Source organism: Amblyraja radiata, chromosome 11, assembly GCF_010909765.2.
Source record: "Amblyraja radiata isolate CabotCenter1 chromosome 11, sAmbRad1.1.pri, whole genome shotgun sequence".
NCBI lineage: Eukaryota > Metazoa > Chordata > Chondrichthyes > Rajiformes > Rajidae > Amblyraja > Amblyraja radiata.
Window position 1 is genome coordinate 11001187 of NC_045966.1, and position 14246 is coordinate 11015432.

At 45.9% G+C, this 14246-nt stretch overlaps 1 protein-coding gene across 3 annotated transcripts in view; it reads left to right on the forward strand.

Moving 5' to 3' along the window:
* The window catches only part of jade2 (jade family PHD finger 2), a 146290-nt gene that overhangs the window by 83143 nt on the left and 48901 nt on the right, over positions 1-14246 (forward strand). For all 3 annotated transcript variants that reach the window (XM_033029311.1, XM_033029312.1, XM_033029310.1), the window contains 2 exons: positions 10465-10655; positions 12592-12803. In XM_033029311.1, the coding sequence (XP_032885202.1) occupies positions 10465-10655; positions 12592-12803 (403 nt within the window). The remainder of the gene's footprint in view (positions 1-10464; positions 10656-12591; positions 12804-14246) is intronic.

Consider the following 14246-nt stretch of genomic DNA (forward strand, 5'->3'; position numbering starts at 1 on the left):
GACAGCTATCTCTTTTTCAGATCTGACCAAAGTTTTGCACCCAATCAAATTCAAGTCAAGTTTATTCGTCACATACGCATACGAGATGTGCAGTGTAATGAAAAGTGGCAATGCTCGTGGACTTTGTGCAAAAAGACAAACAAACAAACAACCAAACAAACTATAAACACAATCACATATTCTTTTACATATTAAATATTGTGCGCGGAAGGAAAAATATTCAGTAAATTCTGGTGTAACTAGCTGCCCGTCTATTTGAAGTGACACTCGTGTCTGTCATGCATGGAAACAGGCCATTCGGCCCAATGTCGCATCTATTCTAGTCCCACCTACCTGCCATATCCCCCCAAACCTCTCCTATCCATGTACCTGTCTAATTGTTTCTTAAACGTTGGGACAGTCCCTGCCTCAACTACCTCCTCTGGCAGCTCGTTCCATACACCAACCACCCTTTGTGGGATAAGTGGGAAGAAGAGGTTATGAAAATGCTGATGGGTGATGCGTACTGTCTTGGGTACTGACTGCTGGCAGTATTTCTGGTTGACTGCGAGGAATATTGATTTGAATTAAGCCAAGACAATAGACTCTGAATGTTACCACCTCTCCCAGCCCTCAATGCCGGACTGGAGACATCGGTATAATTCTGAAGCATCTGAGTATCAAAACAAACAGAGAAAGACACAAAGTGCTGGAGTAGCTCAGCGGGCCAGGCAGCATCTCTGGAGAACATGGGTAGGTGACGTTTTGGGTCAGGACCCTTCCTCAGACTGTAGTAGAGGGGAGCAAGCTGGAAGAGAGGTGGAGGCGGGGCAGAGCCTGGCAAGTGATAGGTGGAAGATAGACACAAAATGCTGGAGTAACTCAGCTGGACAGGCAGCTTCTCTGGATACAAGGAATGGGTGACGTTTCAGGTCGAGATCCTTCTTTGGACTCGACCCGAAACGTCACCCATTCCTTCCATCCAGAGATACTGCCTGTCCCGCTGAGTTACTCCAGCATTTTGTGTCTATCTTTGGTGTAAACCATCATCTGCAGTTCCTTCACTACACAAGTGATAGGTGGATACAGGTGAGAGGGGGGTTGGTTGGAAGAAGGTTGGACAAAGGCCAGAGATTGGGTGAATGCATAAAAATATTTCTGGGGAAACATCGCTGTGAAACGTCGCCTTTCTATGTTCTCCAGAGATGCTGCTTGGACCACTGAGTTACTCCGGCACTTTGTGTTTTGTTTTTTTTGTAAACCAGCATCTGCAGTTCCTTGTGCCGACATTTTTTTTTTTTTAGCCTGGTTGTAATTTATGATTTTGCCAATGATATTTTGTGTTAAAGATCTTTTACCTAAATTTTATTTTGCTGCACTTTTTACAGACATGACTATTTGCCATAACTGTTGCCATTCACAATATTATGAATTGTGATTTGAGTATGGCTTGTGTAAAGAACCTGGCTTCCCTACCTGGCATTGAACATTGAGCTCCCGGTGAATGGATCGAGCTACAATTCCCCACGTAGTACAAGGGTTTGAACAACTGCAATCCTGGCAGTTAAATTCTCTGGCTGGCCTGTATGATTTTGAACAAAATGATTCAATACGGAGCTGCTGGTAGAGCTGCTGCCTCACAGCACCAGAGACTTGGGTTCAATCCTGACCTCAGGTGCTGCCTGTGTGGAGTTTGCAGGTTCTCCCTCCACCCGCGTGGGTTTCCTCCGGGTGCTCCGGTTTCTACCTGCATTCCCAAATGTACATTCCCTGTGCCAGCTCTCCCTTTTAGGCCATAAGACATAAGGTCATAAGTGATCGCAGTTGAATTAGGCCATTAAGAATTGAACTAGTCTACTCTCCATTCATTCATAGCTGATCCATCTCTCCCTCCTAACCCCATTCTCCTGACCTCCCCATAACTTCTTACACCCGTACTAATCAAGAATCTATCTATCTCTGCCTTAAAAATATCCACTGACTTGGCCTCCACAGACTTCCGTGGCAAAGAATTCCACATTCACCACTAAAGACATTTCTCCTCATCTCCTTCCAAAAAGAAAGTCCTTTAATTCCGAGGCTATGACCTCTAGTCCTAGACTCTCCCACTGGTGGAAACATCCTCTCCACATCCACTCTATATAAAGTCTTTCACTATTCTGTATACTTCAATGATGTCCCCCTGTGTTTACTAAGCATCATGAGTCTAAGATGATGAAGGCAGATTTTCTCCTCGTTCTCTCACACAAGCTGTTCGTAGACGCTCGTTTACTTTGTAAACTTTCTGGAGTCTAGCAGATGGAATTGCCTGGGGATTAGATATTTGGCAAGGACTGCGCTATCAGGGCAAGAAATCAAACTGCTCGGGATACAACAGGAAATTTCTTCAGTGTCAGGAAATCCCAGAGTTCCTCCTGAAAGATTGACGTTTAATTAATGCGCGTGGATGCCAAGTTATTCAAACTAATGAGAAAACTCACAAAAGTAGACACATCTTGAGGAGGTTTCACAGTGAAGTAGTCAAGATGTAGATGCTGACTTAACTCAAAGTGCTGGAGTAACTCAGTGGGTCAAACAGCATCTCTGGAGAACATGGATAAGAGACGTTTCGGGATGAGACCCTTCTTCAGACAGATGAAGATGGTTTCCGATGTGAAACGTCACCTGTCCATGTTCTCCAGAGATGTTGCCTGACCCACTGAGGTACTCCAGCACTTTGTGTCCTTTTGAGAAAAATCTCATAAATTCTTTTAAATGATGGAATGGTGTTAATTTTATTCCCATTTTTTATCTCTTCAAATATAATGTTATAATTCTATGATTATGATAAGTTTCCACTTATAGAGTCATACAGCAACGGCCCAACTTGTCCAAGTACCTAGATGCCCCTTTTAAGCATTTGTCCGCATTCATTTGGCCCATATCTCTCTTAACCTTTCCTATCCATGTATCTGTCCAAGTGCTGTTAATAGACGCAGGAGCAGGCCATTCGGCCCTTCGAGCCAGCACCACCATTCACTGTGATCATGGCTGATCATCCACAATCAGTACCCCGTTCCTGCCTTCTCTCCATATCCCTTGACTCCACTATCTTTAAGAGCCCTATCTAACTCTCTCAAAAGCATCCAGAGAAATGGCCTCCACTGCCTTCTGATGCAGAGAATTCCACACTCAAAACTCTCTGGGTGAAAAAGTTTTTCCTCATCACTTTTCTACATGGCCTACCCCTTATTCTTAAACTGCGGTCCCTGGTTCTGGACTCTCCCAACATCGGGAACATGTTTCCTGCCTCTGGCGTGTCCAATCCCTTCATAATCTTATATGTTTCAATAAGATACCCTCTCATCCTTCTAAATTCCAGAGTATACAAGCCCAGCCGCTCCATTCTTTCAGGTACGGTTGTAGTACCTGCCTCAACCACCTCCTCTGGCAGCTCGTTCCATATACCCACCAATCTCTGAGTGAAAAAGAGATCCCTCGGTTTCCCGTTAACTCTTTCCCCTGACACCTTAAACCTATGAACGTTGACTTCTCTAACTTCAAGTAGCCCTTGCTTTCCCTCTCTCTCTATCCCTCCTCCTTCCCAGTTCTCCGACCAGTCTTACTGTCTCGGACTACACTTTATCTCTGTTTGCTTTCTTGTTACCGTCTTCCAGCTAACAAATGATCTATTCTACATTTTATGACCTCCTTTCCATTTGCCTTGTTTTCACACCTTACACTTCCTTATCTATCTATCTCCCTACCCCCTGACTCTCAGTCTGAAGAAGGGTCTCGACCCGAAACATTACCCATTCCTTCTCTCCAGAGATGCTGCCTGTCCCCACTGAGTTACTCCAGCATTGTGTGTCTATCCTTGGCTTAAACCAGCATCTGCAGTTCCTTCATAAATCTTAAACCTATATCTGGTTCTTGATGTGCGAAGTTTGTCAAGTTTTGCATGCCTAGTACATGGTGGAGCCCACAAGCTTTTGGACACAAATTACTGGAGTAACTCCAAAGACGTACAAGTTTGCAGGTTATTTGACTCGGTATGAATGTAAATTGTCCCTAGTATGTGTAGGATCGCGTCAATGTGCAGGGATCGCTGGTCGGTGCGGATTCGGTGAGCCGAAGGGCTGTGTCTCTCAACTAAACTGAAAACTCAGCAGGTCAGGCAGCATCTCTGAAGAACATGGATAGGTGACATTTCGGGTCGAGACGTCACCTATCCATGTACTCCAGAGGTGCTGCCTGACCTGCTGAGTTACTCCAGCACTTTGTGTATGTCTTTTTGTGTATTAACCAGCAATTGCAGTTCTTTGTTTCCACAAGCCTTTGGGGTTTCTGAACAACTTACCTGCAAAGTATGAAACCTCCAGTTTCACAAGCACTTCCCCTTAAAACGTAACATACAGTGTGCTTACAGATAAGTGTGTGGTGATTCAGGATGTATTTATCAGTCAGATAGCAGTGAGCCTGGAACATACTGTGACTCTAACCCTTCTTCAAGTGTGATCAGTACTGTAGATTCGAAACAGGACTAACCACTGAACAGGTTAAGCTTCTTTAACTTTGAGCACAAGATTATCTGGGCTCAGGGTCGTATGTATCCCATTGATTAGACAACCCTGATACGTAAAGTACAAGGTTGTAAAGAGGTGGTGAAATTAAGCTTGGCAATGTGTTCCATCCTTGGATGAGACTACTCAGTCTGAAGAAGGGTCTCGACCCGAAACGTCACTCATTCCTTCTCTCCAGAGATACTGCCTCTCCCCGCTGAGTTAACTCACCATTTTGTGTCTATCTTCGATTTAAACCAGCATCTGCAGTTCCTTCCTCCTGATTTTGTGGACTTCATTCAACAAAGCCATCGTCCAAGGGTGGACACAGGAGTGCTGGAGTTTCTCAGTGGGTCTGGCAGCATCTCTGGAGAAAAAGGATGGGTGACATTTCAGGTCGGGACCCTTCTTCAGACACAAAACGTCACCCAACCATTTTTCTCCAGAGATGCTCCCTGACCCGCTGAGTTACTCCAGCACTTTATATCTGTCTTTGGTATAAACCAGCACCTGCAGTTCCTTTTTATTCCACTTAGTTTTGGGTTCTGCGCTACAATGCTGAGAACTATATTCTACACCCTACATCTTCCTTGAATAAATGAATGAATAAGTTTATTGGCCAAGTATGTGCACATACAAGGAATTTGCCTTGGTGCACCGCTCGCAAGTAACAACATGACATACAGTAAACAATTAAGAATAAGACATAAAACATTAAAGGGCCTGTCCCACGAACATGCGACTCCATGCGGCAAGCACGACCTAAAGCCCGCAGCCGCCTCAACGCCGTACGCACGGAGGTCGAGTGAGTGACGTGATGTTCGAGCGAAGTCCTACGGCGTCGAGGCGGTGCGTACGGTGTTGAGGTGGTGCTTATGGTGTCGAGGCGGCTGCAGGCCGTTGCTGCGCGGAATTTTTGAACATGGTCAGTTTTTCGGAGCCCCGCGCAATGTTGGGACCAGCTCCGCACAACTCCGGCGATCGAAGTGGGACCGGCCCCGCGAGGCCGTATGGCTCAAGCGACCACGTTAGGTCACGCTTGCCGCATGCAGGCGCATGCTGGTGGGACCGGCCCTTTAGGTCGCACTTGCCGCATGGAGTCGCATGCTCGTGGGACAGGCCCTTAAGAATGAAACATTATAGTTTAAACATGTGAATGAAATAAAATACCAGAGCAAAAGGAGGCTGCAGACTTTTGGTTATTGCTTTCAAGAGAGAGCTAGATAGGGCTCTTAAAAATAGCAGAGTCAGGGGATATGGGGAGAAGGCAGGAACCGGGTACTGATTAGGGATGATCAGCCATGATCACATTGAATGGCGGTGCTGGCTCGAAGGGCCAAATGGCCTACTCCTCCACCTATTGTCTATTGTCTATTGAGTAGAGCTACTGCTCGCGGGGAAAAAAAGCTGTTTTTATGTCTGGCTGTGGGGGCTTTGACAGTCCGGAGTCGCCTTCCAGAGGGAAGTGATTCACCGGACTGTCAAAGCCACCACAGTCGGCTGGTGTCAGCAGTCGGATGGTGTTTCGACACCATCCAAGGATGGAAGAGTGATGGGCGCATGGAACAAGCTGCCAGAGAAGATAGTTGAGGCAGGTACTACAGCAGCATTTACGAGGCACTTGGACAGGTGCATTCATAGGAAAGGTTTGGAGGGACATGAGCCAAACATGGGCGAATGGACCTAGCTTAGGTGGGGCGCATTGGTTGGCATGGACAGGTTGGTCTTTTCCTGTGCTATATTAATAGCTCTTTTATTGGAAAGGCAGAACTTTCTGGCATGTTTTATCGCTGCAAGCCTGGTGATTCTAGCATGGTTACATGGAGAAATGGAACTGGCCAACAGTTTGGACATTGCAAGCAAAACACAAAGTGCTGGAGTAACTCAGCGGGTCAGGGCAGCATCTGTAGAGGGAATGGATGGGCGATGTTTTGGGTCTACAATAGAACTAGATCTTACTGGAGAAGTCAACTTTAGAAATCAAAATTGAACAAGAGTTTTTACTTTAGACTTAAGAGGTACATGGCGCACCGAGTCCACGCCGACCAGCGATCGCCCTGTACAATAACACTATCTTGCGCACTGGGGAACAATTCTTTTTTCACAACTTACCAAAGATAATTCACAACAAACCTGTACGTATTTGGAGTGCGGGAGGAAACCGGAGCACCCGGAGAAAACCCACGCGATCACGGGGAGAACGTACAAATTCCGTACAGGCGGCACCCACCCGTAGTCAGGATCGAACCCGGGTCTCTGGCGCTGTGCGGCAGCAACTCTACCGCTGCACCACTGTGTGCTGCCCTTTTTTGAGGCTATGGTCAGGATGACAACACTGACATAGAAGTGAAAGTAAGTAACATCAACAATGCCAAAAAAAATCCTACACGTATAATTCATGGTTGAGTAGATAGTTGGCCTTTGAGTTAGCAAGGTCGTAAGACATAGGAGCGGATTTGGGCCATCCGGCCCGTTGAATCTGCTCCACCATTCGATCATGGCTAATCTATCTTTCCCTCTTAACCCCATTCTCCTGCCTTCTCCCTGTCAACATTAATGGGGCCTTTTCACGGGGCGAGTTGACGCAAGATGTCACCAGAGTGAAGAGGTCGTGGTCCAGCACGAGTCTCGCACGATATAACGGGGGTAGATAAAGAGTTCCCACGGTACTCGGCATTTCTGTTATTTGTGCGAGTGACTTGTCCGTTTCCCGAGCTTTCGCGTTAAATCTTGAATGAACATCGTGAACTACACGTGACACAAATTATGTAACTTTTTTTTTCACACACTATATATATCCTCCCTTGGTTGAATTGGCTCATTTGGAGACATGTTTTACTGTGTATGTGGGAGACACAGATGGACTGAGCACAGTACCTCGGTCTTACTGTGTGTGGGAGAGGGGGAGAAAGAGACGTACACTCACAGAGGCAGAGTCTCTCAGCCTGTGTAAGAGGGAGGGAGAGAGAGAGAGGCACACACAAGGTGGATGTGAAATCTCACCTGCCTGTTTCAGTGACAGACACCCGCCGCCAGTAAATGAAGACACCCCCATCTGTCTCCCCCTCCTCTCCCTCGACTCCCCCACCTTACCCTCCCAACTCCAGTCCCGTCCCGACCCCCTGGGAAACTGAATAGAGCAACAATATAGATATAGAAACTGAAACAATATAGAAACTGAATAGCGCAACATGGCAAAAACATCTCTGACACGCTTTACCCCCTTTCTTTGAGATTTTCTGGGAGCCATCTCTGCAAGTGTTCCTGTTAAAAAGATTATCCAACAATGACAATTAGGTGGGACGTCCTCGAAGGACACATGTTCCCTTGTCGATATTTTTACTCACCTTCTGTCCCCTCTGTCCAGCTTCCGGGTTTACCGTTCGCAGGAATTCCCACGCGCTATATCTCTAAAATCTGAAGTTAGGTAATGTCTAAAGGAACTGCAGACGCTGGTTAATGCTGGTTAATACGCACAGAAGGACACAAAATGTTGGTGTAACTCAGCAGGTAAGTCAGATCTGGGAAGAAAAACATAAAAAGCTGGAGTAAGTCAGCGGGTCAGGCAGCATCTCTGGAGAAAAAGAATAGGTGACGATTCGAATCGGAGCCCTTCTTCAGACAGCCTAATCGGAATTGAGTCTGAAGATGTGTCTCGTCCCGAAACATCAGCTTTTTTTCTCCAGAGATGCTGCTTGACTCGCTGAGTTACTCCAGCTTTTTGTGTCTGTCTTCGGTTTAAACCAGCATGTGCAGTTCATTCCTTACACGGGTCTCTGTACAACATTGATTGGTACCGTTCCGGACCCCTGGACCCGAGGACTCCGACCTGTATCTCTCAAAGAAGTACATGTGAAAAATTTCTCATGGACCATAAAAATGCGTAACCTTTCAGTAAAGTCCCTTTTAAAGTCCCTTTTAAAGATTATAGTTATTTTCTTGAATCTCATTAACATAACTCATGAATAAGTTGATGTCCATATGCGGATGCAAATCTTTATTTTTATTTATTTTTTAAATTCAATCCCACAGAAGATAATTTTTACTCACCTTCTGTCCCCTCTGTCCAGCTTCCGGGTTCACTGTTCGCAGGAGTTCCCACGGTACCCGCAAGAGTTATTACGGATATCACACTGGCCACTACGTTCATATAATGTTGCAATACTCAACCACAAGTGTACAAGTCAATCTTGGAGAAATTCAAACTTTCTTGAATTTTCTCCCGAGTGACCAAGTTACACGACTACCTGCCGTTAGCGCTACGGTGGTCCACGGTGGTCCACGAATGCCGTACTGTTATCGCACGAGGTTCCCACGATGTTAAACTCCGGTTAACTCTTGCGTCAAGTCGCCCCGTGAAAAGGCCGCTTGAGGCCATACGGTTCATTCCAAGCAAGCTTGCAGGGACAATAATTTGGAGTTACACAAAAATGCTGGAGAAACTCAGCGGGTGCAGCAGCATCTATGGAGCGAAGGAAATAGGCAACGTTTCGGGACGAAACGTTGCCTATTTCCTTCACTCCATAGATGCTGCTGCACCCGCTGAGTTTCTCCAGCATTTTTGTGTACCTTCGATTTTCCTGCATCTGCAGTTCCTTCTTAAACACAATAATTTGGAGTGTTTGGCTGATGATAAACGAAAGTTTTGTGAGTGGGAAACATTTGCAGTTGGACACATTGACTGGTCATGAAGTTGAGTGTGAAGGAACTGCAGATGCTGGTTTAAACCGAAGATAGACACCAACATGCTGGAGTATCTCTGGAGAGAAGGAATGGGCGACGTTTCGGGCCGAGACCTTCCTTCTGACTGATGGAGTGGATGCTGGTGACAGAATTAGATGAAGTCAGCAGAATGTCACTGGATCATGTTACTCTGGAGCAGAATGAAGGCAGGGATGGAATACTTATCAGTTCAGTTTAGTTTATTGTCACGCGTACCAAAGTACAGTGAAAGGCTTTTGTTGCGTTACCCAGTCAGCGGAAAGATAATAGAACATAGAAAATAGGTGCAGGAATAGGCCATTCGGCCCTTCGAGCCTGCACCGCCATTCAATATGATCATGGCTGATCATAATACATGATTAAAATCGAGCCACTTACAGTGTATAGGTAGGTGCATGATACGGGAATGAGGTTTAGTGCAAGGTAAAGCCAGCAAAGGCCAATCAAGGATAGTCCGAGGGTCAAGGTATGGACAGATCTGAGAGGAGTTTAAGATGATCATAGTTAAAGTAAGAAATGTTGCTGTAGGAGTAGAGATTTAAGAGCGTGGAGTGAGTGTATTACGTGATTGTAGACCTGATTCTGTGGCCAGCACGCTAATAGTCGCCTGGGTTGGTCGCCATCTCGGAAGCAGTTCCAGAGATAACTGGAGCGATCGAAGAGAAGCCATTGCTGGTTTTCCTCTGCTCCTGAAACTTATATCAGCATTAGTACTTGGCCTGGGGGTGCATCCTTCCTGCTACCTTCAGGTAGAAGGTACAGGAGCCTGAAGACTGCAACAACCAGGTTCAGGAATAGCTACTTCCCCACAGCCATCAGGCTATTAAACCTGGCTCGGACAAAACTATATTATGGTATATGGACACACTGATCTGTTTTTGTAGTAAATGTCTTCTTTGTTCTGTTGTGCTGAAGCAAAGCAAGAATTTCATTGTCCTATCAGGGACACATGACAATAAACTCACTTGAACTTGATCTTTTTGGGAAGATCATGCTTTAGCTGAAGCAGTGCCGGTACAATTCAGGGCTCATTTCTCTTCAGCACCAGACTGTACATCAGCAAGCTTGCAGCAAGTCACTTGTTCATCAGTTCACTAACTTTCCTAAGTATCCGCTGGGCTCTTTTAACATGTACAGGAATAACGAGGCCTGAAGTGTGGCTGATGAAATTGCCTGTGACGGGACATGGTTTAATATTTGACTTTCTTTGCTCTCGATGTAGAGTTTCACCAGAGTTTGAGAAGACGCACCTGGCTCCCACTGAACAAATGCTGGCGTCTCTAACTGGCTACGGGCCTTCTGAGTCTGGCCACTTGGACATGAAGTTCTCCCCAAGAGGCATGTGTCGCTATGACTTGGATGAGGTGGACGTGCACTGGTTGGAACTGGTCAATGCGGAACTCCAGGAAGCAGGTAGTGTATTTTTGCTTTCTCTAACCAGAGGGTAACACTGAGGACCAGTAAACTTGGTCCAGTCCTCAGAGATCTTCGGTGGGCACGGTGGCGCAACGGTAGAGTTGCTGCCTTCCAGCGCGGGTTCGATCCTGACTACGGGTGCTTGTCTGTACGGAGTTTGTACGTTCTCCCCGTGACCTGCGTGGGTTTTCTCCGGGATCTTAGATTTCCTCCCACACTCCAAAGACGTACAGGTTTGTAGGTTAATTGGCTTGATATAAATGTAAATTGTACTTAATGTGTAGGTCTGTGTTAATGTGCAGGGATGGCTGGTCGGCGCAGACTCAGCGGGGCCGAAAGGCCTGTTTTCACGCTATCTCTAAACTAACCTAAACTAAATCCTGGTTTAACACACAGATCCACGCTCTACCAAACTTCTTGTTGCTTTAGAGCTGTGAGCTTGTTGATATACACAAACTGCCGTGGTTCAGAAGTTGGAGATTTATGTTTTTTGGATTTTCTCGAAGAGTCATAGAGTGAAAACAGTGTTCACAGTGTGAAAACAGGCCCTTTGGCCTAATGCCCACACCGACCAACATGTCCCATCTACACTAGTCCCATCTGCCTGCATTTGGCCCTTATCCCTCTTAACCTGTCCTATCCATGTACCTGCCTAATTGCTTCTTAATCATTGCAATTGTCCATGCCTCAACTACCTCCTCTGGCAGCTCATTCCATACATTTATACACCTCCTCATCCTCCTGCGCTCCAGGGAATAGAGCCCCAGCCCGCTCAATCTTGTTTGATGTTGCCAGGACCTGAGGGCGTGAGCTCTGGGGAGAGGTTGAGCAGTTCCTTCATACACACTAAATGGGTGCCAGACTCATGAAACTTTCTTTACCCAGTTAGTGCATCATAACTTGGAAGTGAGGAAAATCCATTTAAAAAAAAACTCTTCAATTCTTTCTGGGGGGTCCTGTATTTTTGCACAACTATAAAGCCGTCCCCTTAAATAAAAACATCTTTCTCGAAACCTGTCAGCATATGGTCTCCCAGCTGGTGAAAGTGTACATTGTAGTGCAGTACAATACATGTCCGAGTCCAAAGATACTGTACTTTTAGAATAAAATCTGTAATGCTGGCAGTGTTTGGGACGTCAATGTAAATGGGATGTTTACATAATTACCGTTTCAAACTGTCGGGGATGTTGAGTTGGCAAGGGTTTCCCAATCACCCTTTTTTTTAACAATCCAGTTGGCCACATAACGTGGATGTATTAAAACGAATGCTAAATTAAGGCATTCGGAAAAGGTGCGATGGTGTATTTTCACAGTTATTTTATTTATTGTGGGACTTGGACTGCATTGCAGACCTGACTGTTTATGATTGAGTAGGAAGGAACAGCAGATGCTGGTTTACACTGAAGACAGACACCAAATGGTGGGGTAACTCAGCGGGACAGGCAGCATCTCTGGAGAGAAGGAAAGGGGTGTCGTTTCGGGTCAGAATGAGATTCAGGGGAGAGGGAGACATAGAGATATGGAAGGGTAAGGTGTGAAAACGAGAGATCAAAGGGGACAAAGGCCAAGGAAAATGTAGAATGGATCATTGTTAGCTGTGGGGAAGGCGACAATCACGAGGCATACAATCAGTAAAATTTAATCAGGGGGACAGTCAAACTAGTCGGAGAACTAGGATGGGGGAGGGATGGAGAGAGAGAGAATGAGGGTTACTTCATACACAAAATGTTGGAGTAACTCAGCGTGTCAGGCAACATCTCCGGAGAGAGGGAATGGGTGACGTTTCGGGTCGAGGCCCTTCTTTCTGACATTTCGGGTCGAGACCATTCTCGTCGAGTGTGAGAGAGGGAGATCTGTGTTCTGTCCTATTTCACGAAGATTTAAAACTAAGACTGCCGCCGAAGTTCACTTTGTTGTGTTATTTTCCCCCCAGGGTTGCTGGAAGTGAACGAGCTGATGATGGAGAAGATCATCGAGGAGCTGGAAAGCCAGTGCCAGGAGAACATGAACCAGGCGATCGCCACAGAGGAGGGTCTGGGGATCGAATACGACGAGGACGTGGTGTGCGACGTCTGCCGTTCCCCGGAGGGCGAGGACGGCAACGAGATGGTCTTCTGTGACAAATGCAACATCTGTGTTCACCAGGTTAGTGCTGGACGCAAAATGCTGGACTAATTCAGCGGGCTAGGCAGCATCCTCCAATTTGTGTAAGGCCTCACTCTGACAATGGAGCAGGCCCAGGATAGAAAGGTCAGACTGGGAATGGGAGGGGGGAGTTAAAGTGCTGAGCAACTGGGAGATCAGTCAGGTTAAATTCGCTAGAATTTAGAAGATTGAGGGGCGATCTTACAGAAACTTACAAAATTCTTAAGGGGTTGGACAGGCTAGATGCAGAAAGATTATTCCCGATGTTGGGGAAGTCCAGAACAAGGGGCCACAGTTTAAGGATAAGAGGGAAGTCTTTTAGGACCGAGATGAGAAAATCATTTTTTACACAGAGTGTGGTGAATCTGTGGAATTCTCTGCCACAGAAGGTAGTTGAGGCCAGTTCATTGGCTATATTTAAGAGGGTGTTAGATGTGGCCCTTGTGGCTAAAGGGATCAGGAGGTATGGAGAGAAGGCAGGTACAGGATACTGAGTTGGATGATCAGCCATGATCATATTGAATGGCGGTGCAGGCTCGAAGGGCCGAATGGCCTACTCCTGCACCTATTTTCTATGTTTCTATGTTAAGGCGGACTGAGCGCAGGTGTTCAGCGAAACGATCGCCGAATCCCTTTTGTGGTATCTGACATAGAAGTATAGAAAAATAGGTGCAGGAGTAGGCCATTCGGCCCTTACATAACACTAGATTATCGTGTTGATGCTGGCACCGTAACAGAACAAAGTTAAGCCCTGAACCATTTAGCCCCTTAAACACAATCTGCCCACATTCATGCACTTCATCCATTGAGTTTCTTGGCAAAAACTTTGAAGTAAAACATTAATTTTCTCCCTATATCTAACAGAACTTCCAAACATCTCCCATCTTAAACCATATATTAGGCATATTTGGTGTAATATGTTGGGTTTTTAATACTCTTTAAGTTTAAATTGCTGGCTATTTTGTTGGGAATTTGAGATTTTAAAGAAGTGTCACAAAAGTGAGTTTTTTAAAGATTTTGAGTGTTTTAACTTGCCCAACATCTAAAGAAGTGTTACTGTACAAAGGAGTCAAACAAAGAATCCTTAAAATCATACAGCGCTGAAGCAGGTCTTTCAGCCAAACTCATCCAAGCAGATCAAAATGCCCCAGTTAGCCAAGAAGAACAGAATTAGGCCACTAACCCCATCAAGTCTATTCCACCATTCAATCATGGCCGATCTATCTATCCCTCTCAACCCCGTTCCCTTGCCAGCTCCCGGTAACCTTTGACACCCTTACTAATCACAAATCTATCAATCTCTGCTTTATGTCGATGAATGTGTTTTAGACTGGAAGCTACAAGATGAGCGTCTGACGCCACTGGGCCTGTACTCGCTGGAGTTTAGAAGGATGAGGCGGGACCTCATTGAAACTTACCGAATAGTGAAAGGCTTGGATCGAG